Here is a 24,049-nt window from a genome sequence, read left to right as displayed (position 1 = left end):
CTGGGAGGAATGCCCTCTGTTGAGAACCACAGCCATGCAGCAGTGCGGAGTCAGCACCAACATGCCTGAGTGGACATGCTCTGTGTGCATCGCGCTGTCACCTTCATGGAGAAGGGACTCGCACACATGTGCTGTGCAAGGCCAGCGCATCATAAACCTTCAGGGAGGGTATTCAGGAAACTGGCAACACTGGATAGCTGTTGGGAGGACCGGTAAAGGTAGCCAGGAGCTGCAGTGTGGCCCAGTGCAGGCTGTTTGCCTAGAATGGGTGAAGTCCTGGGTTTAATCCCCGGGGCTGATGGGGTTTTCCTCAGTGGACATGCATCTGTGCATCAGTACTAGTATTTGAACTTAGGGCCTAGGCAAGCACTACCACTGAGCCATACCTCCAGGCTAGCACTCTTAACACTTGAGCCACAGTGCCACTTCCAGCTTTTTGCTGGTTGGATATAAGACTTTGCTGCCCTGGTTGGTTTCAAACCACGATCCTCAGATCTCAGCCTCCTGAGTAGCTAGGATTGCAGGCGTGAGCCACTGGTGCCTGGCTGCTCTATTTTACACAGGGCCTTACTTCCCAGCTACTATTTTAGGCTTCCTGTCCTGGCTCAGATGACAGGTGGATGTCACTGTGTCAGCTATGGTTTTCTGGTGGTTGATTGGACATTAGGAGTCTCATGGATTTTCCTGCCCAGGATGGCTTCCTCCTGAGTAGCTAGGGTTACAAGTGTGAACCATCAGCATCCAGTTTTTTGGGTTTTTTGTTTTTTTTGGGGGGGTCATTGGGCCTGAACTCTGGGCCTGGGCGCTGTCCCTCAGCTATTCAGCTCAAGGCTAGCACTCTCCCACTTGAGCCACAGCGCCACTTCCGGATTTTTCTGTGTATGTGGTGCTGAGGAATCAAACCCAGGGCTTCATGCATGCAAGGCAAGCACTCTACCACTGAGCCGCATTCCCAGCCCCTGGCCTCAAACTCTTGATCCTCATTCCTCAAGCCTTTCAAGTTCTGAGCATATGGGTGTGTGCTGTGCTGCCTGGCTTCACCTGGTTTTTTAGCAAACTAACAGAATGCACTGAGTAAGGCCCCACCCTGTATTCTGGGTATTCTGTGGGTAGGAGTTTCAGACCCCCCCCCCCCCCAGCTTTCTTGGGAGATTTGTCTTCTCTGCAGGGGACTAAGTATTTCACATGGTGAATGCCAAAAGGAAAGGAGGATGCCAGGAAAAGAAAACTGCATGCAAGAACTGTCACAGCATCATTCTCGGCATGTTTGGTCAGTGCTAACCCAAAGCGGTTGCAAGGCACACTTCCTCCGCCGGGCCCAAGCCAGCCTGCTCCGGCGCGGCTGCTGCCTCTTGCAGGGTTGAGAGGGAGGACTGGCATCGTGTCCGTGAGTGCTGGAGCTGGAGTTGCTCACTCTGTGTCTAGTCGATCAATCCTGTGCAACAACTATTTCCCTGACAATCTCACAATCATGAAAAGCTGCCTCCCGCTCAAGCACAACAAAGGCGCCCATGAAACCTCTACTATACTAAAACTATACAAAGCAAGTCACGTAGCGATTAGAACGGCGAGTGATGTATTTGGCTGGAAGAAGTTGGTTACTAAAGTTAACGCAATAGCTGGCTTCAGTTCACAGGACTATTAAATATATATCCTAAGGGTCAGAGGCATCTATTATAAATGGTGATAGCCCTGGACATAAATAAACCTTTCTTTAGAATTTGGCATCAGTTCTCCAAGGTCCATCCTCAACGACAGTTTGTTTGAGGTCCATTTTGAGGGTGCCCCTGCCCCCAGAGGCATGAGGCAGTAATGCCACACAGGCTGAGGACACATCTGGGTCCAAGGGGGCCAAGGTCACAGGTCACAGGTCACAGGTGCTGCAGGGCTTCCTGCCCTTGCTCCGTGTACCCGTCGTCTCGGTGAGTGTTTGCCCACTGGCCAAAGGACTCGTGGATGTGTGAGTTTCTCTGCGTGTTGGCCAGGCGCTTCTTGTCCCGAGAGAAGAAGCTAAACCTTTTAGAATGGAGAAAGAGAGAAATGAGAGCCTTCCCTGGGCTGTGCAGATCCCTTTTTTCTTTCTTGCAACGCCAGAGACATAGCAGCGGTCTAAGTGCAAACTGGTTCGCGACGGGGAAGCTGGGGATGATGGGGTCACAGGAGGGCTTCCTCCCCCACGGCGTTTACCTCAGCACCTGGGAGGTCATGTGAGCAGCGTGTGTGTGTGTATACTGTGGATGTATGGGGGTTCCACCTGCCTACTGCGTGGGGTCCTTCTCATGACACCAATCACATCTGCCCTTTCCTGCAGTGCTGGGGACGCAGCCCCGGGCCTTGCGCATGCTGAGAGTGAACTCAACACCACAGGGCTGCTGTCCTGGCCCTGCAGGTCCTCTACCGAGCGATCCTGAGGGCCTGTGTGGGGTTCAAGATGACAGGGTGGAAATGAACAGTAGTCCTGATTCCAATAGTTATGCATTAATATAGTCACAGAAGCAGCACAGTAAGGCCCAGATTTCATGGTCATTATTGTTAAATCATGGGACAGATTTCTGCGATGAGAGAGACACAGTAGGTGCGTTTGGGCTTTCAAAAGTAGATTTAATGCTGAAGCCCTTAGGATGCATCACTGTAAGTAGACCAAGGTGGCAAGGGCAAGCCAAGTACACAAGGGAAATTCTCCTGGCCCCTGACAATGAAGGCACAGTGCCCGCGGGATATGTGTGAATGCTTTGGCTTTGCATGGGGAGATTGGGGAATTAGCTGGCCCCAAATAGCAGCCACATGTGTTAGGTTTTGCCTCTACCTGGCTGAAGGAAGCAGGAAAGCCAGTTAGCACTCCCAACACAGAGATGGCAGCCCCCCCCACCCCAATACCCACGGCAATGGACCCACATCCGATCCCGGATAGACCAGGCAGTTTAGAAAGCTATGGGCATGGCACGGGCATCAGAGACAGTGTTAGTGCCACTCGGGACCCGGGCGTGGATTACTGACCCATCACTTATAGAACCTTCTTTACTGGATCATGGCAAGGTGGTTTTTAGAAGGGAAACAGAAGAGACAAAAAGAATTATCGGTGATGGTGCCAAGAATTCCACTCGTGTAGGTCAAGCACAATGAGAGGCGTCTGCAGTCTGCAGATGCCAACACACAGGTGGCCGAGCGCCATGCAGCCCCAGCGGCAGCCGCACACACCCCTGGCACGGCTCACCCGGAAGCCCAAACCCACACAGTGCCTACAAGGGAAACGAGTCTCCGGGCGGGCTGCAGCGCGGGGTCATCTACAATCAGTCCAGCTGCCACCATGGGCAAGATGGCTGTAAAGATCCTGGTCCAGAAGTCCAGAGAGACACAGAAGACAAAAACAGAGGAGGCATGACCGGAAGCCCGGCTGAGGGGTGCACCGCAGAGTGACCTGCGTCCCTCTCCCCGTGCCCTTAGTACCCCTGCATGTGACCGGAGGGGAAACAGGAAGCAGTCACAGCAGAGCGTGGCCCTAGCAGAGAACCAGCACCCTGACTTATAAATGGTGATATCTGGATACAGACATGCGCGCATGCGTCATGCGGTGACAGAGGCAGAAATGGGTGACGTTCCTCTCCCACAGGCCCGAGATGGCCAGCAAACCCCCAAAGAGCAGAGCACCCAAACAGGTTCTCCTGCACGCAGTCTTGATCTTGGACTCTGGCATCCAGAGCCATGATCTACGGAATACATTACACTGCTTAAGCTCATGTGTGACATCTGAGCTGGTTGTCACCCAAGGAAGCATAGAGTGTGGGACAGCCACGGGGGAAGCGTGGCCTGGCGTGGGCAAGGGGGAGGCCAGCATGCTCTAGGAGCTCTGTGGCGACCGCTGGCTCTCCTCCATGCCTCCATGCGCCCACGGCAGAGGTGACAGCCCGCCAAGGACACAAGGACAAGGACCGGAAGCAGAGACACTGTGTCCCCGACCCTCATTCAACGGTCACCTGACCCTGTGCTGAGCGCAGGGCTGAAGAGACGCCTGTCAGGCCGCCAGGGCTCGCGTTGAAAAGCAGGTTTGCTGTCTGCTCTAAAGAGTGTAAAGTTGGGGGCTGGGAAGGTGGCTCAGTGGTAGAGCGCTTGCCTTGCATGCATGAGGCCCTGGGTTCCATTCCTCAGCACCACATAAACAGAAAAAGCCAGAAGTGGCGCTGTGGCTCAAGAGGCAGAGCGCTAGCCTTGAGCTGAAGAGCTGAGGGACAGCGCCCAGGCCCAGAGTTCAGGCCCCATGACTGGCAAAAAAAAAAAAAAAAAAAAAAGTGTAAAGTTGTTACCGCTTGGAGATTTGGGGGTTCTGGGGATTCAGTGCCTTTGCCTTTCACAGCAGATGGGAGGCCTCCCAGAGCCTTTTGCTAAGTGAATGGGCTCAATCCGCAGAGGCCAGATGGCCGGGCACTGGTGGCTTGCAGGGGCTCCACGTCCCCCTTCTTTGTACCCAACTGTGCCAGGACGCCGTCCCTGCCTGGCAGCCGCTCAGACCCAGCATGGATGCTTTGCCTGGAGAGATAACCTGCTCTGCCTGGACTGCTGGGCTTCGCTTGGGGCCTGGTCAGGGGCCAGATTTGTCACCTGGAGTATCCCAGCCAAGTGACGTGTGTGTCCCACAGGGCTTCCCGACCACAGTCCCTTCCCGCAGGTGCCAGCTGCAGAGTGACGGCCACTTCCCTTCTGTGTCTGTGTGGCCCAGCGCGTGTGTTCTGGAGGTGGCTAGCTTTAACTTCTGTCTCCCCACCCAGTGTTTCTGGAAGCTTCAAACCAAATGAAGTTCTAGCAAGTGGCATTCCAGAAGAGTCAGGGGCGGTGTGAGAAGCTATTTCCTGCTGGCTGGAGGAGGGGCGGCGGCGGGGAGGAGGACAGGGACAGAAGGTACTGTCCCTGCCACCATTTGGGGGCAGCCGCCTGCACCAAAGCCACCCTTTCCGGTTCTATAATCCAAGTCTAAGCCAAGGCCCCCCTGCCACCCCCCAGCAGCCTCCCTCCAGTGTCCCTACCAGCCTCCTGCCCCTGCCTGGCAGAAGGCCACTGGGGGGGGGGGAGGGGACTGTGAGGCCAAAACACAAGGAGGTGCTGCTGGTCCCTGGGGACGGGTGAAGTCACTTGGTGCCCCCGCATGACCTCCTGGGCCGCACCAGTCCACCCTCTTTGGCCAGCGCTGCAGGGTCACCCGCTATTCTTGGATGCCCGGCAGGCGTGCTGTTGTGACTGGCAGCAGGAGTTTCTGCTTCCCTTGTTGTGTTCAGCTCAGACCTGCCGGCTGTGCCATTTCTAGCTCGTGGTGCCTTTGAGATAAGGGACGCAGGCAGGCAGCCAGGGCTGGGGACCTGGGGAGGGGAGGACGGAAAGCAGCAGCGTGGGGGGGGTGCCTGACCCCGAGCATTCCCAGCTAGTACCGGCTTAGTCTAAATGAAATCTAGGGGCTGCCCTGGGACTCATTTTCCTCATCTGAGAAGTCGGGATAGCTGCCCCGCACAAGTGCTCCTTGCTGGTGAGGCCTTCAGTCCTCCTTGGTGATGATTACTACTTGCTGGGGGGTGAGAGGTGGGGAAAACCCTGGGGGGGGGGGGGCAGAGAGCTGAGCTGACACTGCCCAAAGCACAGGAAGAGGAGACCAAACAGACCGAAAGGGGGAGGGGAGGACGGTGTGCTGAGCCACCTAAGAACTTTCAAGCCAGCTCTCCCCAGGAAGACCCGTCCCTGGCCTGGACTCTTCCCAGCCTAGGCTTCGAAGGCCGCAGCTCCGGGCAGCAGCTCAGGACAAAGGCAGCCAGTGTCCTCACAGCGTCTGTCAAAAGCCTTTTGTGCGAGTTGGCTCCCCCAGCAGTCCTCTCGGAGGACGGGCTGCCTCGGGATTGGCCACCTGTGCCCCATGGACAGGAGGTGCTGGCCGCCCGCTCTTTCTCCTGTCTCTGTCTGTCTCTCTGGGGCTCCTCCCTTCCATCTGCTTCCCGCGCCAGGCTCAGAGCCCCAGCCCACACCCATCCACCAGAGGACAGGCAAAAGGCAAGTGAAGCCATATGGAAAAGCAGAGCAGACACTTAGCCTCTTCTAGTGTAGGCAGAATTCTACCTGGGGGCTCACTCCAATGGCTCTTCTTTGGATTTCACCCAATTCAAGACTGGCAAGACCCAACTTTAACTACCCTGTCTAAAATAAGGGTACTGGAATAGAACATTTAAGTCAGAACAGCCCAGTTTTGGAAGCAATTACAAATGTTTCATGACACTAACACTGAAGGGCCTTCCCACCCCCTGCGATGAAGCTAGCACTCGGATCACACGGGGCCAATTTCAATCCATGGGAACTGAATGAATTTAAAAAGTTACGCTAGGGGGCTGGGAAGGTGGCTCAGCGGTAGAGCGCTTGCCTTGCATGCCTGAGGCCCTGGGTTCAATTCCTCAGCACCACATAAGCAAAAAGAAAAAAAAGCTGGAAGTGGCGCTGTGGCTCAAGTGGTAGAGCGCTAGCCTTGAGCTGAAGAGCTGAGGGACAGCGCCCAGGCCCAGAGTTTAGGCCCCACGACTGGACCCAAAAATAAATAAATAAAATAAAATAAAATAAAATAAAAAGTTAGGCTAGCTGGGTACCGGTGGCTCACACCTGTAATCCTAGCTACTCAGGAGGTTAACACCTGAGGATCCCAGTTCGAAGCCAGCCCAAACAAGAAAGTTTAATCTCCAATAAACTACTCAAAAAAAAAAAAAAAAATCCAGAAGTCACTCAAGTGGAAGAAGGCTCGCCTTGAGCAAAAGCAGCTCAGAGATATCGCCCAGGCTCAGAGTTTAAGCTTCAGAACCAACAAATAAATAAATAGGGCTGGGAAGGTGGCTTAGTGGTAGAGTGCTTGCCTAGCATGCATAAAACCCTGGAGGGGCTGGGAAGGTGGCTCAGAGGTAGAGCGCTTGTCTTGCATGCATGAGGCCCTGGGTTCGATTCCTCGGCACCACATAAGCAAAAAAGAAAAAAAAAAAAACAGGGCTGGGATGTAGCTCAGTGGCAAAGCGTTTGCCCAGCAAGTGCAATGTCCTGGGTTCAATCCCCAGTACCAAAAAAGAAAAGACAAAAAAAAATACAGTTAAAAAAAACCCAAACAAACAAAAAAAAAGCCAGAAGTGGCGCTATGGCTCAAGTGGTGGAGTGCTCGCCTTGAGCTGAAGAGCTGAAGAGCTGAGGAACAGCGCCCAGGCCCAGAGTTCAGGCCCCACAACCAGACCCCCCCAAAAAAAACAAAAAAAAAAACTCTGGGTTTGATTCCTCAGTACCACATAACCAGAAAAAGCTGGAAGGGGCACTGTGGCTCAAGTGGTAGAGTGTTGGCCTTGAGCAAAAGGCCCTGAGTTTAAGCCTCAGGACTGACAAATAAATAAATAGCTGGGGACCAGTAGCTTACACCTGTAATTCTAGCTATTCAGGAGGCTGAAATCTGAGGATCACGGTTCAAAGCCAGCCTGGGCAGGAAAGTCCATAAAACTCTTATCTCCAATGAACCACCAGAAAACTGGAAGTGGGGCTGGGAAGGTGGCTCAGTGGTAGAGTTCTTGCCTTGCATGCAAGAGGCCTTGGGTTCGATTCTTCAGCACCACATAAGCAGACAAAAAAAAAAAGCTGGAAGTGGTGCTATGGCTCAAGTGGTAGAGCGCTAGCCTTGAGCTGAAGAGCTGAGGGACAGTGCCTAGGCCCAGAGTTCAGGCCCCACGACCAACAAAAAAAAAAGAAAACTGGAAGTGGCGCTGTGGCTCAAGTGGTAGAGCACTTGCCTTGAGCTGAAGAGCTGAGGGACAGTGCCCAGGCCTAGAGTTCAAGCCCCACCATAGACAAAAAATAAATAAGTAAAATTTAAGTAAATAAATAAATAAGAAGTTATTTTAAGCTTCAGGGATGACAATATAAACATAGACCTGACAATGTGCTATCGTGATTGGTTTCAGGTTGATCATGTGATAGAATCAGAGCCAATGAAACTTGACTGTTTTCTGTGAATCTGACTGGGAGTAGGGGCAAGGAATCTGCCCTAGTTTCAGATAGGATAAAACTGACTCCCGAGCTGACAGTCTTCCACATTGCTGACACAGGTCTGGGGGAGCATGGGGAATTGCAGATAAGAATCTCTAGGATTTATCTGCCTAACCTAAGCTGGCTTTGAACTAAGATTCTCAGGGCTCAGTCTCTCGAGTAGCTAGGATTGTAGTTGAGATCTATTCTATAATTGTCATGGGAAAAGTAGGGGGCCTGAGGCTGAGAGAATAGGCCATCCTGCAAAGGCCAGGGTGCCTGGTTCAAATCCTGGCCCTACCTCTTACAGCTGCAGAAGGTGACTTGGATTCCTTAAGGACTGCCACCCACCAGCACTATGGGGAGGACCTAGAAGCTGAATGGAGCTACACAGTAGGTAAACAGTAAGTCTTCAGATTGGAGCCACTCAACTAGACCACAGGCCTTTATCTGACAGCCTGCAGGGGTCCAGGAACCCCCGGAGATTATCCCCAGCCTTACATCTGCACTTTTTCGGGGAAAAGGAAAGTCTATAAACATTTGCAGAACCTCTAGAGAGCCTATTGAGCCAAGGGGGACCCTGGTCACAGTACCAGGGCCCACCACATGTATCTGGCACTAATGCACACTTGGCTAGATGCACACGCAGCTTTCGAGCCTTTAAGCTGCACAAGTCCTCCACCCAGCCCCACTTGCTGTCCTTGATTCCAAAGCCACAGGCTGCAAACTCAAGCAAGCTCTGAGCATGAGCCACAGCCCCCTCCCCACCCCCCCAGCTGCCCCCAGCCTCTGCCCAGAGATCCCAGAAAGAACTCAACATCCAGGCAGGGGAAAGCCCATGAGCGCACTGTGCTTAGCAACAGGCAGAGCCCCTGGGAACAGGAACTCAGGAGCTAACCCCAGGAGATGCAGAGCCAGCCATGCGCCATGTGCTGAAAGAGTCACTTACAGTCGCTTGATCCCAGACTCCGGCTGGGGGGACATTCTCGGGTGTGCCATGGGTGGAGGAGGGGGTATTCGATTTTCCTCTTCTAATTCTTCGCTGGAAGAGTTAAGAGTGTGAGACCAATCAGTCAAAACTTCTGAGAGTGGAACATTCCAGAAGGGAATGGTCTGATGAAGATGTATACTTTGGAGAGACCCATGAAGGTGACAGTAACCTCTGCCTAGATACCTGCCTAAGGTTTGGCCTCCAGACAACCAACATGGCCGATCAGAGGAGGGGTCAGCCCTTCGGCCCAGTGAGCAAATCTTTAATGGGATGTTCTGAAAATACTTAAGGTTGAAGATGAGAATCTCACAGACTTTCCTGGGCAAGCTGGCTTCAAATCATGATCCCTAGATCTCAGCCTCCTGAGTAGCTAGGATTATAGGCGTGAGTCATTGATGCCTGGCTTTTTAAATTTTGTTTTGTTTTGCCATTCCTAGAGCTTGAACTCAGGACTTTGGCAGTGTCCCTGAGCTTTTTTGTTTCTCCATGCTAGGGCTCTACCATTTGAGCCACACCTCTACTTCTGGCTTTTTAGTGGTGAATTGTAGTTACGAGTCTCACAGACTTTCCTGCCTGGGCTGGCTTTGAACCATGATCCTCAGATCTCAGCCTTGTAAGCTGCTAGGATCATAGGCGTGAACCACTGGCACCCAGCTTTTATTTTTTTAATTATTATTTTAAATTGTGTTACTTATTATTTATTGAATTGTATTATTTATGATTGTATGATTTTAAACAGCCCCATACTTGCTAGGCAAATGCTCTATTACACCCCAGCCCTTTTTTGCTTTAGCTTATTTTCAGACTGGGTTTTAGGCTTTTAACATGCTGGGTAGACCTCAGCTCATGATCCTCCTGCCTCTGCCTCCCTCAGAGGGATTACAGGTCTCTGCCCAGGGACTCTTACCTCTTATAGTAAGCCAGTTCCTCCTGCAGCAAGAATACCTTGGACTTGAGCTCATTCCTCTCATGCAGCACGTCCCGCAGCTCCTGCAGCGTGAACCGGGGGCGGTTGGGGTCCTTGAGATCCAGGGCGGCCTTCTCCGCATCTGAGACGCCCTCCTCTCCGCTGGGCTCCATCTGGAGGGGGCAGAGTGTTGCTAATGAATTCCTGGCAGCCCCGGTGGCGGCACCCACTCTGCATCCTGACAGAGCTTGCACCGTCCGTCCACCCCCTGCGCGTGGGCAGCTTGCTCAGGGCCCTGCTTTATTTAAAGCCCTTGCAGGTAGCCTGGGCTCCTGCGGAGGTGGATGCAGCGGCCCCTTCCACAGCAGGGCTGCGTCCCGCCTCCACCGGCTCAGTCAAAGCCATCCACAGTGAAGAAGCACCGCCTCTAGTCCCCGCCCTCGGAAACCTGCCCCCTCTCTGCTCCTGCGGCGGCTCAAGTGGGTGGAAGACCACAGCCCCGCACAATTCTCTGCTCCTGGTCATCTGACATAAAGTCACACACAGTCGCTTCCCAGGGGCTTCTCTCCCATGGGACACACACGCCACCCAGCATCCTACTACATTGCCTGCCCGGCCTCCTCTCCCCAGGGACATCTTTTTAGGAAACAGTAGGAAAAGACAAGTAAAGAAGTTTATTCTGTGTGTGTGTGGGGGGGTGTGTGTGAGAGAGAGAGAGACAGAGAGAGAGAGCGAGAGAGAGAGATACCAGTCCTGGGTCTAGAACTCAGGACCTGGGTGCTTTTTCCCTCAAGGCTGGCACTTTGCCACTTGAGCCACAGCTCTACCTCTAGCTTTTTGCAGGTTCATTGGAGGTAAAGAGCCTCACAGACATTACTGCCAGGCTGGCTTTGAACTGAGATCCTCAGACCTCTGTTTCCGGAGTCACTAGGATTATAGACATGAGCCACTGGCTCCGTGTTTTCCTTACAGTGAGGGAGGCTTTGCCCCGTGTCAGCCGGCCACGGCCACGGCCATGGCGCTGGCTCACCCTCTCCCAATTTTCCATAGTCCACTAGCAGATAAAGACCAAGCCAGCTCTAGGAAAGTTCTGGAATGGGGGCAAGAGGGGCACGAATAGACATGTCATCCATCCTCAGCCTTACAGAGGCAGGGGAGGTGGGCCTCCAGCCAGAACAGGGGTGAGGCCGAGGCCAAGGTCTCTTGGAGACAGAGCCGGGGCCGCAGGCCCTGGGCTGGAGGACAGAGTGTTCTGAGAAGGGGCACTTGAAAGGCGACACCTGGAGCCGGGCAGATCAGGTGACAGCAACAAGGCTGGGCAGTCTCGGCAGGAGCTAGCCTCAGAACTATGGTCATCTTGGTGGGGGCGGGCAGGGGGGAGCGGTGCAGGTTGCCCTGCTCCCTGACTTAACGCTGGACGCCTCCTCCGGGTTCTCAGATCTACTAGATAAGGAGACACCACGCTAACGGGGCAGGGGCACCCCTGCGCCCACAACCCCCAGGGTAACACGGGACCCAGGGGCTGCCCCAGGTAGGCTGCCAGGCACAGGCAGCCTCTCCCCGCATGGCCACCTCACAGGTGCCCACACTTCAGGGAGGGGCACAGCCTTACCTCAAAGAGCCTCTTCTGGGCCCCGCATAGTTCTCCTTCCCTCCCTCCTTCCCTCCCTCCCTCGCTCTCTCCCTTCCACAAGGTCCTGCTACAGAGCCCAGCCCCCCACTTCTAAGGGCACTCTGCACAACTTCTGGGTTCTTTGCTCTGAACCCTCCGGGCTGGGGTGCCTCCTTGATATGTATCCACCTGGACAAGGAGGGTCCCCTGTTCTGCCCCCTGTTCTTTCCTCTGGGGACGGATGGCTCTGATCCCCACAGAGCCTGGAGAGTCCCAGACAGGTGTGGGGCAGCCCTGACTTTGGGCACTACTGTCCCACAAGCTGGGAGAGGGACTCCTGGGGCCGCCCAGGGCTGGCCAGAGAGCCTGAGCCTGTTCCTCAGGTGGCAGCAGGGCTGGTCAGCGGCCCTTCCAGGTCATTCCACGAGGATTAGGGTGGCCAGGGTTATCTCTGACAAGCCAGGCTCCTGCCCTTGTTTGCTGGTCCCTGGAGCCTGTCTGGGCACAGCCAGGGTATCAGAGATACCATGATGCCCAGGAGACAGGCCGACAAGCCATCCAGAGGCCACCGACAGCAACAGCCTGGGGCCTGGGCCTCTCCCCTGCGGCCCAGCCTCCCAGTCACCAGGCTCACAGAAGTGCCCACAGCAGCAGCTGGGCCAGCAGAGGGGACAACTGCGCTCTGGTCACACTTGGGACTTTCCAGGCCCACCAGGCAGAACCTAAGCCTCAGTCATGTTGTGTCCAGACAGGTGGGTGCTTGGCAGCTGCTGGGGACTGGAACTTGAACTCAGGCGGTCTGGCTCTGGTGTTCCTGTGACACCCTTGGGCCTGAACTGCTTCTTAGAAAATTCAGATGTAGCTGAGCATGGTGGCTCCCATCTGTCCTCCCAGCTAGTCGTGAGGCTGCAGAAAGATCATGGTTCAAAGCCAGCCCTGGCAGAGAAGTTCCATCTCAATAAAAAGCTAGGAGCCGGGCGCCGGTGGCTCACGCCTGTAATCCTAGCTACTCAGGAGGCTGAGATCTGAGGATCATGGTTCAAAGCCAGCCTGGGCAGGAAAGTTCATGAGACTCTTATCTCCAATAAACCCACTAGAAAACCGGAAGTGGCGCTGAAGAGCACAGGGACAGCGCCCAAGCCCAGAGTTCAAGCCCCACGACCGACAAAAAAAATACAATAAAATAAAAATAAAAAGCTAGGGGGCTGGGAAGGTGGCTTAGTGATAGAGTGCTTGACTAGCATGCATGAAACCCTGGGTTCGATTCCTCAGTACTACGGAAAAAGCCAGAAGTGGTGCTATGGCTCAAGTGGCAGAGTGCTATCCTTGAGCACAGAGAGGCTCAGTGACAGTGCCCAGGCCCTGAGTTCAAGTTCCAGGACTGGCAAAAAATTAAAAAAAACAGCTAGGTGCTGGCGGGTCATGCCTGTCATCCCAGCTTCAGTGGGAAGTATAAATAGAAAGATAAGCAAAAAGAGAAACCCTGTATCAAATAACCGGAGCAAGAAAGGCAGGTGGTGTGGAAATTCACTGACTGACTCTCTCTCTCTTTCTCTATGTCACACACACACACACACACACACACACACACACACTCCCAATCCTCAGATCTCAGCATCCTGAGTAGCTAGGACTACAGGTGAGCCACCAGCGCCCAGCTCATCTCCTGGGCTTCAGGAGCAATGCTATGGCCATCTCTACACTTTCAACTGTCCTGAGTCTGTGTTTAGAAGTGGGAGCACGTGACGCCCTGTGATTAGTGACTCATGCACTACCTCAGTTCCGGCTTCCCACTCACCTCCGGCTCCTCCTCTCCATTCGGCCTGAGCTCCCCCTGCAGCCGCTCCCGGAGCTTCCCCAGTTCCGCCCGCAGGCTGCCCATCTCCTGCTCCTTGGTCTGCAGATCTGCCTCCAGTTCCACCTTCTGCTCGATCAGAGCCTTTCCTTGGGCCTCCACCACGGTGACCCGGTGCCGCAGGTCATGGTTGATTTTCATGAGCCGCGTCTGCTGCTGCTGTAGCTGTGGGGAGAAGAGGGCTGTTGTGCAGGGTCGCTGTGTACAGTGGCTCAAGTTGTACACTGCACACCTTCAGGTGGACCCTGTTAGAAATCTGTTCATATTTAAGGACTATGATGGCACCAGAGACGGGCAATTTGTAGTTACTAACATATTGTTATGGCAGATGGACCTATGGGTCTTGTTAGGATTGATATATCATGCTGAATTGCCCAACAGGGAAGTTGCATGCCTTGAGGACCCTTCTTCTAACTCAGGCTTGGACTCCAGAGGCACAAGAGGTGGTACTGGGGGACAGGGGTACTGTGGGACTGCATTCCCTCCTACTGCCCAGGGTCAGTGTCCAGGCTGAGGCCTCCAAGGACAGGCACTGGGAGGAGGAAGGAAGAGGAGGGAGGAGCTGGGGGGGAGGGCGCCACTCACGGCCTCCACGTCCTCGTTTTTCAGGCCCAGCTCCCGGTCCTTGGCGCGGATCTCATCCCGCTGCTTGTCCACCACCTCCTTCAGCTTCTTCATCACCTGCCGCTCCCGCTCCGACATGCCTGCAGGCAGCAGGAACGCGGAACTGAGGCCTGGGGTCAGCAACTCCCAGGGCCCTGCCACAGGAACAAGTCTGGCGGTGTCCTGTGAGAAGCTGAGCCCCGCCACCAGGCCTCCTGTTGGGAGGTGCACACCGGCTCACAGCCCTGCTGGGTCCAGGCAGTGACTCCACCGAAATTCAAGCTCAGGCGCCTGGTTACAGAGTCCTGTTCCTACCATCATCAAATACAATCCCCCCAAATTCATGCCTTCCCGCAATTCCAGAACACAGCCCTGTTTAAAAAATAGGATCTCTGCCCAGTCATACCACTTCTAGGCATCTACCCTGAACAACAGGAACCAATATACAAGGACACGTGCACCTCCATGTTTATTGCAGCACTGTTCACAATAGCTAGGATATGGAAACAACCCAGGTGTCCCACCACAGATGAATGGACCCAAAAATTGTGGCATCTATACACAATGGAATATTATGCAGCCATTAGAAAGGACAAAATAATGGCATTTGCAGGGAAATGGATGGAGCTAGAAGAAATCATGTTGAGCGAGGTAAGCCAAGAGCAAAGAGACAAACGGTACATGGTCTCCCTGATAAGTGGATGTTAAATCCAAAATGTTAGGTGATACGACAAAATTAACAGGACTTAAGAAACAAAGAACTGGGCTGGGAAAGTGGCTCAGTGGTAGAGCGCTTGCCTTGCATACCCGAGGCCCTGGGTTCGATTCCTCAGCACCACATAAGCAAAAAGAAAAAAGCCGGAAGTGGCGCTGTGGCTCAAGTGGTAGAGCGCTCACCTTGAGCTGAAGAGCTGAAGGACAGTGCCCAGGCCCAGAGTTCAGGCCCCACGACCAGACCCCCCAAAAAAAAAAAGAAACAAAGAACTTCCACTCATCTGGTGGAACCACTACTAAATATCCCCATGCTGCTGATCACATGTATGGTGTATATGTATACACTGATATATGTAATAGACCGTGATAGACAATTTGCTCCAGGAAAGTTAGAATGAGTTTGTGACTTTAAATGAGTATCACTATCCCACAATACTGTGAAATTTGGGAAATTATGAAATCACTTAATCACAATTAAAAAAAAAAAAAACCAGAAAACTAGAAGTGGCGCTATGGCTCAAGTGGTAGAGCATGAGCCTTGAGCTGAATTGCTGAGGGACAGCGCCTAGGCCTAGAGCTCAAGCCCCACGACTGACCAAAAAAAAAAAAAAAAAAAAGATCTTTCATGCGATTGTTTCTAACGTATTTATAAGATTATGTCTTTGTTGCTTTGTATGTCCCTCCCCCATGGTATAACCCCTGCTTTCACTATATATGATGTTGGTATATGTAGAGGGGAAGGGAAAAAACAAATCATTAAAACAGGGATACAGGAGGACCCATTGCAACAATGAGATGTACAAGTCGTTATGTCGAAAAATGAATTTTATAACCTTGGTGGGGGAGACGGGGGGTGGGGGGGAGAGGGGAGGAGAGAATACGAAGGGATGGGAAGGGGAAACAAAGGAGGAGGCTACAATGCTTGATAAGAAATGTACTCATTGGAGCTGGGAAGGTGTCTCAGTGGTAGAGCGCTTGCCTTGCATGCATGAGACCCTGGATTCGATTCCTCAGAACCACATAAGCAAAAAGAAAAAAGCAGGAAGTGGTGCTGTGGCTGAAGTGGTAGAGCGCTAGCCTTGAGCTGAAGAGCTGAGGGACAGCACCTAGGCCCAGAGTTCAGGCCCCAAGACCGGACCCCCCCCCCCCCAAAAAAAAAGCAATGTACTCATTATCTTGCCCATGTAATTGTAACCCCTCTGTACAGTATTTTCACAAAAAAAAAAAAAAAGATAAAAAAAAATAGGGTCTCTGCAGAGCTAATTACTTTGGATGACGTCTCCGTGTATGAGGGTTGGGCCCTAAATCCAGTGACTGATATCCTGGGGTTTGAACTCTGGGCCTGGGTGCTGTCCCTGAGCTTCACTCTATCATTTAAGCCACAGCCTATTTCTGGCTTTTTTTGAGTAATTTATTGGAGATAAGAGTCTCATAAGAGCTGAGCTGGCGATGGTGGCTCACGCCTGTCATCCTAGCTACTCAGGAGGCTGAGATCTGAGGATCGCGGTTCAAAGCCAGCCTGGGCAGGAAAGGCTATGAGACTCTTATCTCCAATAAACTACCAGAAAACTGGAAGTGGCGCTGTGGCTCAAGTGGTCGAGTGCTAGTCTTGAGCTGAAGACCTGAGGGACACACTCAAGGCCAGAGTTCAAGCCCCATGACTGACAAAATAAAAGAAAAAAAAATCTCATAGAACTTTCCTGCCTGGGCTGGCTTCAAACCATGATCCTCAGATGCAGCCACCTGGGTAGCTAGGATAACAGGTGGGAGCCTGGGGCCTGGGTTCTTTTTTGTGTATGCTGGAACTTGAATTTAAGTCTTCCCATGCTGGTTTAGCATTTTAGCTCCAGGCTACTACTTGAGCTAATGCTGCACTCTGGGCTTTCTGCTAGCTCATGGGAGTTAAGAGTCTCTTGGATTTGTTTGCCAGGGCTGGCTTTGAACTGTGATCCTCAGATCTCAGCCTCTTGAATAGCTGGGATTATAGGCGTGAGCGCGAGTGCCTGTTCTTTTTTTAATTTTTTTCTAACAAAAAGTCCAAATTCCTTCTATTTCACCCCACATCATTCTGCCCTGCCGTATGTGAACATGGGGCCGGCTTCCCTTCGGGCTTGGAGGTTTTAAGTCCTTTGAACTTCTCTTTGTACCCCACTTGCCCAGTCCAATACTGAGACACCAGTGATTCTCCCTGCCCCTGGCTAACAGGTAGTTTCTGTTGGGTGCCAGCCAATTCACAAGATGGTTCTAAAATCAGGGGACAGGGTGGTGCTTTTTAATCTGGAAGCTTCCAGGAAGTGGTGAAAGGGGGTCTGAGTACAGTGCCCATGACTGCCCAGTGGGGCCGCGCAAGCATGTCCCACAGCGACACCAGGAGTCAGACCCCCAAATCCTCAGACCTCCTAGCCGCTGCCCTGCACCTGCTCCGGGTCCCACCAGGGCGCAGTCCCACCATCCTGGCTGCTCCTTTCTCCCAGGGATCCACGGGCCCGCTGTTCCTCTAGCAGAAGGAGATGCCTTGTCTTTGTGTTCCCACGGTTTCCATGCAAAATAAAAATAACCAAGCAGGCAGGCCTGGCATCTGGCAGCCTCGCCGGCCTGGCAGGGGCTGCAGTGGGGGCCGGCTCGAGCGGCTGCCGATGCGTCCTCCTGGGGAGCCGGCGGGACCCCCACCGAAAGCCCCTCGAGAAGGTTTCAGCACACACACGTGTGGGCTGCTGCCTGACAAGCCCAGCCATCACGGGGAGAGCTGGGGAGCAAAGCAAGCTGAGCTCAGAGGACGCCGCGCAGATGCGAGGCGGCTGAGAGCTTCTTCTGAGACCATAGCTTGGGGGCCCTAGACTCCGTGGGTCACCTCCCAGGCCCCTGTGCCCTGTGGGAATATCACCAACAAAAGGGGATGACAGAGCCAGCATCAGGGACTACTCCAGAAACTGAGATCGGAGGATTAAGGTTCAAAGTCAGCCTGGGCAAAAAAGTCTGGACGACTCCATTTCCAACTAACCAGCAACATGCTATCCTGGGGCATGGCTTAAGTGGTACAGCATCAGCCATGAGGAAGAGCAAGAGAACCTGCGGTCAAGCCCCAGTACTGACACAGGCACACATGCACACACATGTGTTAAGCTTATTTTGTTCAGCTGAACAAAAGTTCAGCTTATTTCCCCCATGACCCAGCAGGTGCATCCTCGGTCCACCTCTCAAAGAGGGAAGGTATTTGCACGGTGCAGGTAGAAAGATGTTCACTGCTCACTGGCACACGATTTACAGTAGTGAAAGACAAAACAGTACAACCCTTGCTGTGACCTGTCCTATGGAACCAAACAATCACTGCCATAGCAAACCGAGAGGAAGTTCAAACACACTGTGCTAAGGCAAAGAAGCCAGATGCAAAAGGCCTCACCCCGGAGGCCACCACTCCTCAAAACCTCCAGGGCGGGCAGGTGCATGGGGAGAAACGGAAAGGCTGGAGCCAGGATGGGCAGGGCAGGCGGCAACTAGAGCTGAAAGGTGTGGGGTCCCTTCCTCCCTCTCTTCTTCCTTTCTTGTTTTATGACACATGGTCTTGCTATGTAGCCCAGAAGTTTCATAGATTTGTCTGCCTGGGTAGTTTCGTATCTGGGTTGTCAGATCAGCCTCCTGACTAGGAGTATAGGCATAATCCACTAATACCCAGCATCATTCATCTTCTACTGGGAAGTTGATCTTCTATTAATGGATAAAATCACACACAAAAAAGGTGCTCGGGCTGGGAAGGTGGCTCAGTGGTAGAGCGCTTGCCTTGCATGCATGAGGCCCTGGGTTCGATTCCTCAGCACCACATAAGCAGGAAAAGAAAGCCGGAAGTGGCATTGTGGCTCAAGTGGTAGAGCGCTAGCCTTGAGCTGAAGAGCTGAGGGACAGCGTCCAGGCCCAGAGTTCAGGCCCACGACCGGACCCAAAAAAAAAAAAAAAAGAAAAATAAAAAAACCAGAAGTGGCGCTGTGGCTCAAGTGGTAGAACGCTAGCCTTGAGCTTAAGAGCTGAGGATCAGCGCCCAGGCCCAGAGTTCAAGCCCCTCAACCAACAAAAAAAAAAAAAAAAATTTCAGACTTTCCTGCCCAAGCTGGCTTTGAACCTCGATTCTCAGATCTCAGCCTCCTGAGTAGCTGGGATGATAAGTGTGACCCCGGTGCCTGGCTTTGTATTTGCTTCTTGCCCACGGTTCTTGCATGGCTCACTGTGTCAGCTGGTCAGGACTGCGCTGGGGCCTTAGTACCAAAGGCAGCTCCAGGCGTGCCCTGCGCCCTGCCTCAGCGTGTCCACCTGCTGACCGTTTGGTGCCCTGCCGTCCATGTATCAGTTCACACCCTGATCACCTGACAGGCAAACGTGAGCCTCGGGAGGGCTAGGTCTGAGCCCGACTCTGGGGAGGGGAATGTGTCACAGCTGGTATCATCTATAGACAGAGGCCAGACTCCTCCTTTCTGGCCAGTGGCTTCACACCTACAGGCCCAGAGGAGCCAAATGCTTTGGCAGTGACCAAGCAGGAGGATCAAGCCAGCCTTACCTTCATGCTTCTGGAACTCGTCCTCAGAGAAGCCCACATCCTTGTGGTTGAGGTTGGTCATGAGCTGCTTGTTCTCTTCCTGCAGCTGGGCGATCTGCGAGAGGAGGTCCTGGGCCTCCCCACGCCACACGTCCTCCACCAGCTCCAGCTCCTGCCGGGCCGGGGGACAGCCAGGGTCACAACCTGCCCAGCACAGCGGCTTCCTCTGCCCCCCCCCCCCCCAGATGAAGCAGCCTAGATGGGTGAGGCTTGGGGCTAGCTGTGTCCTTCCCCACAAGACCCAAGGCCTGCAATCCCAGCTACTCAGGAGGCTGAGATCTGAGGATCATGCTTTGAAGTCAGCTGGAATGACAATATCTGAGAGTCTTATCTCCAGTTAATCACCAAAAAGCTGCAAGTGGAACTGTGCCTCAAGTGGTGGAACAGTGGTCTTGAGCTCAAAAACTCAGGGACAGCACCCAGACCCTGAGTTCAAGACCTGGTATCAGCAACAAACAAAACAAAGGATACTTGGTAATGGGGAAGCCTGCAGCCCGGAGCCTGTCCACCCTCCCTGAGTCCTGTCCCTGCTTGCCACTCAAGAGCTGGTCACTAGCTGAAGAGCTGCCCTTGATGGGCCTGAACAAGTGATTCAACCCTTCCTGTCCGGGAAGTGAGGAAGCCTCGGAGCCTCCTCCTCTAAGGGCGGCTAAGGGAAGCAGACCATTACTCTACACAATGGTTTGAAACAGTGTCCAGCACCCAGAAGGGGCTCAGACACGTCCACTGATCCTGGCCCTTCCTACAAGCTGACAGGTGGCCGGATGTCTAGTGTAGCCGGCACTCACTTCCTAAATAACTTTCCAAACCCCTGCTTTGCCAGGCAGCCGGTGGCAGGGGGAAGGAGAAGGAGGGGCAATGCAGTGCCCACGCCCTGCTCCAAGGTCACCAGAGGGAACAGCCAGGCTGGATGACAAGTGGTAGAATGATAGACAGGTCACATGACCTTCCCCACACTCCACCCCTCACTGCTCCCAGCTGGCCCAGGTCCAACACCTTATATTTATTACTGTTATTATTTTACTTTTTTTTTTTGGGGGGTCCAGTCATGGGGCCTGAACTCTGGGTCTGGGCGCTGTCCCTCAGCTCTTCAGCTCAAGGCTAGCGCTCTACCACTTGAGCCACAGCACCACTTCCGGTTTTCTTTTTGCTTATGTGGTGCTGAGGAATCGAACCCAGGACCTCATGCATGCAAGACAAGCGCTCTACCACTGAGCCACCTCCCCCGCCCTATTATTTTACTTTTTGGCCGTAGAGAATCTGAGCTCAGGGCCTCACCCCTGCAGGTCTGTTCTTTTTGAGCCACACCCCTAGCCCTCTCTGCTCTGGTTATTTGCGAGATGGGTCTCATTTCTCATTTCTACCTATTTTCGGCTTCCTATGATAGCTGGGATCAGGCACGCATCACCATGCTCAGCTATCAGTTGAGAAGGACTTTCTCAAACTCTTCTGCCTGGGTTGGCCTTGAATGGTGATCCTTCTAATCTCAGCCTCCCAGGTAGCTAGGAAGATGAGTGAGGCACCGGTGTCTGCCTCTATTATGATCATTTATTGAGATGCTAGGGTGGAAGCCAGGGCCTTAAGGATGCGAAGCCCCGATCCTAAAACTGAGCTCCCCTGAAACCCAGTAAGACCCATTTCTGACCCCAAACCCCTGGGTCTTCACGGGGTGTTATGCACAGTCATTACCCACATGGGTCCACACCTGGCCCCACACGGTAGCTCCCTGGTTCATAGCACATACTAGCTGTGTGAGCATCAATTTCTGCTGCTTGGAGCCACTAAGTATGTGGAGATTGCTCCCAGCAGTCACTGGAGATGACTTGAGCCAACCTTGAACCTCAGCTTGCTTTTCTCTTCCTTTTAATAGTGCTGATACTGGAGCTTGAACTCGGGGTCTCTAGTTCTCACTCAGTTTTGTTGCTCAAGGCTGGTGCTCTACCACATAAGCCACCTCTCCATTTCAAGCTTTCTGGGTAGTTAATTAGAGAAATGAGATTCATGGATTTTCCTGTTCAACCTCCTGAGTAGCTAGGATTACAGACATGAACCACCAGTACCTGGAAAATAATTTGAATAAAATAAAAATCTCCCTCCTCGGGCTATCTAGTCCGAGTCCTATCAGTCAGAGCGCAAAGCGGTTAGATGCGAGCATGAGGCCGGGGAAGTACAGGCTAGACAGCAAAAACATGGTAACAAAAAACGAGTATAAAATATCTAGGGGCTGGGAAGGTGGCTCAGTGGTAGAGCGTTTGCCTTGCATGCCTGAGGCCCTGGGTTCGATTCCTCGGCACCACATAAGCAAAAAGAAAAAAGCCGAATGTGGCGCTGTGGCTCAAGTGGTAGAGCGCTAGCCTTGAGCTGAAGACCTGAGGGACAGTGCCCAGGCCAGAGTTCAGGCCCCACGACTGGACTCCCCCCCAAAAAATCTAAATTCCTGCCCAGTGGCCTGAGCCACACTGGGGACATCCAGCAGTTCTGAGAAGTGCATTTGGGGACTTGCTTGCTCTGCCTTGGGCCTGGGCCCCGCCTGCCGTCCATCGAGGGCTGTGCTGGGCTTCATTCTGTACCTCGGGCCTCACTGAGGGTTCTCTGACCAGGGTGCCCACCACAGGGCTGCAGGGCTGAGGGTCTGTCCAGGCCCCTCAGGGAGCACCTGGCTGTTCCCCGTGGCTGCTTTCCTGGCTGTCTGCTTCACAGAGCAACAGGTGCGGCTGGCTGGCTGGTCACTGGACCTCAGTCCTGGTGAGCAAGGGTGCTGCTGGGTGGGGACAGGGCATGGGGGGGTCAGAGCCTCTTCCTCCTGGTCCCCCAGGAGGGAGGAGAGAGGCAAAGGTGTCTGGGTCTCAGCCTGTGGACAGTCCAGTTACGGTTCTGTCCTGTCTCAGGTAACAAGAGACACAGCTAAGCCCTGGCCACAGTACTCCGTGTAAACTAACCCCCATGCTCCCCACCACCCAACAAGACACAGGCTAGGATTATCCCGTTCACAGCGGGGAGACTGAGGAACAGAGTGCCTAGGTGATACGCCATGCACACACAGCCTGCAGGAAACTCAGCCGTGTGACCTGGGCAATGCCACGGGCACCGGCACAGGAGCGAGGGTCCCTCTTGACTCCAGGATAGGGGACCCTGAGGTTGCACACACTGAGACCGGTCTGTGGCACACAGGTTAAACGCAGCACACCCAGCTGGGGCCAATTTCCTTGAAAACACACTTATCCATCCCAGTGCCCAATGGGGGATGGCCTGACAGGGATGCTCAGAGAGGCCAATTGTATTTCCAGAATCCACACAGCAAGCCAGGCCCTTCTCCAGCTCCCCAAGGATAGCCATTTCCTCCCATTCTCAGTCTAGTCGGAAGGGTCTGACAGGAGCGGGGCTGAGGCTGGGGCAGGAAACTGCGTCTCCACTTCCTTCTCCCCAGGCGCCTCTGCTCTCTCCCAGTGGGGAGGCTGGGATTCCCAGACTTCTGCTCCAGGTGGACACTTGGCCTTAAAGCTGTCCCCACGTAAATCACCTCCCCTGGGGCCGGGACCCTCTCTCTCCCACCCCGAATCTTTCCGTTTCCTCCTCGGTGGCTCCCGAGTTCCAGGAGATAAAGGAAGGCAGGAAGCGTTTTCCCTCAGGGAACCCGCTAACAGAACCGGGTCCTCCGGGAGACAGTTGCGAAGGTGAACCCACAGCCTGGGCCCCCGCTGGAGGTCATCTCGTGGCTCTGGGCGGGAGATCTGGGGTGGATGGATTACTGGGCCACACTTTCTGGGGAGTGTTTTCACTTCCGGAGGATCACTACCAGGATCACCCCCCCCACCCCTCCCCCGGCCCTCTCCGCGGAGGGATGCCATTGTGATCACAGCGGCACGGAGCGGAAAAACAAAGCCCAGAGAGGTTAAGCAACTTGGCCAAGGGCACGGGGCCACCAGCTCGGCCGGGTGCCCCCGCCCGGGGGTCCCGGCCCCCGCCCACCTTCTGATGCTTGCGCTCCTTCTCGATGCGGTCCATGCGCTCCACGCGCAGGCGGTCGAGCTCCAGGCGCAGCTCGTCCAGCTCGGGCGCGACGTGGTGGCGGCTGACCAGCACCTCCAGGATCTCCAGGACCCGCACGACCTTGGGCATGAGGCGCGCGATGGCCTCGCAGCCGTGCTGGTCGATGACCCGCTCGAACTCGTGGCCCACGAGCGACGCGATGTCGTACACGTCCATGACGGTCAGCTCGGCCACGTTCTTCTCCAGCGCCGACCCCGCGGGCGCCGACCCCCGCTCCTCCTCCATGGCGGCCCGGCCGCCGCCGCCGCCCGGCGACTAGTGCGGCTGCCAAACTTGGGGCGGCCGAGGCCGCGCCGGCCGGGCCCTCCCCGGGCTGGGCGGTCCGCGCTCCCGGGGCCGCGGGCGCGCGCGGGGATGCGCGGTCCCGCTCGGCCCCGGCCGCTCCGGCGGCGGCGGGCTCCGGCGGGGGCGCGGGGATGCGCGGTCCCGCTCGGCCCCGGCCGCTCCGGCGGCGGCGGGCTCCGGCGCGGGGATGCGCGGGGCGGGCGGGCGGGCGCGCGCAGCCCCGCGGCGCCTCCCAAGTTGGGAATGGGAGCGGGGCGAGGCCCGGCTGGCGCGGGGCGCCCGGCCCGGGGGCGCGGCGGCGGCGACGGCGGCGGCGGCTGGGAGGGTCACCGCGCTGTCTCCCCCGCGGGGACGCGGAGCGCGGCGCCCGACCCCGCCCGGCGAGGGCCGCGCCCCCTCCCGCCGCCCGGGGCGTCCCGGGCCCGCCGCGC

The 24,049-nt window shown here is 54.6% G+C and overlaps 1 protein-coding gene across 1 annotated transcript; it reads right to left on the bottom strand.

Annotated features, from left to right (window-relative positions):
* Positions 1–1,244: 1,244 nt before the first annotated feature.
* Positions 1,245–23,657, bottom strand: Rilpl1 (Rab interacting lysosomal protein like 1). The gene is made up of 7 exons (XM_042669112.1): positions 23,253–23,657; positions 19,245–19,395; positions 13,967–14,085; positions 13,325–13,546; positions 9,915–10,087; positions 8,966–9,058; positions 1,245–2,016 (listed from the first exon to the last, which is right to left on the bottom strand). The coding sequence occupies exons 1-7, from the start codon at positions 23,556–23,558 to the stop codon at positions 1,872–1,874; spliced, it is 1,209 nt and encodes a 402-aa protein (XP_042525046.1). The 5' UTR covers positions 23,559–23,657; the 3' UTR covers positions 1,245–1,871.
* Positions 23,658–24,049: the final 392 nt, after the last annotated feature.

This window comes from Dipodomys spectabilis, unplaced genomic scaffold, assembly GCF_019054845.1.
Source record: "Dipodomys spectabilis isolate Male_0828 unplaced genomic scaffold, ASM1905484v1 ptg000480l, whole genome shotgun sequence".
Classification (NCBI taxonomy): Eukaryota; Metazoa; Chordata; class Mammalia; order Rodentia; family Heteromyidae; genus Dipodomys; species Dipodomys spectabilis.
This window is presented reverse-complemented; position numbering and strand designations above follow the sequence as displayed.

Excerpts from the sequence above, each read along its gene's own strand:
- Rilpl1 (XM_042669112.1), bottom strand. The coding sequence starts at position 23,558 with ATGGAGGAGGAGCGGGGGTCGGCGCCCGCGGGGTCGGCGCTGGAGAAG. Across the intron at positions 14,086-19,244 it reads CGAGTTCCAGAAGCATGAAG|GCATGTCGGAGCGGGAGCGG; the intron begins GTAAGGCTGGCT and ends TGCTGCCTGCAG. Across the intron at positions 9,059-9,914 it reads GAACTGGCTTACTATAAGAG|CGAAGAATTAGAAGAGGAAA; the intron begins GTAAGAGTCCCT and ends TAACTCTTCCAG.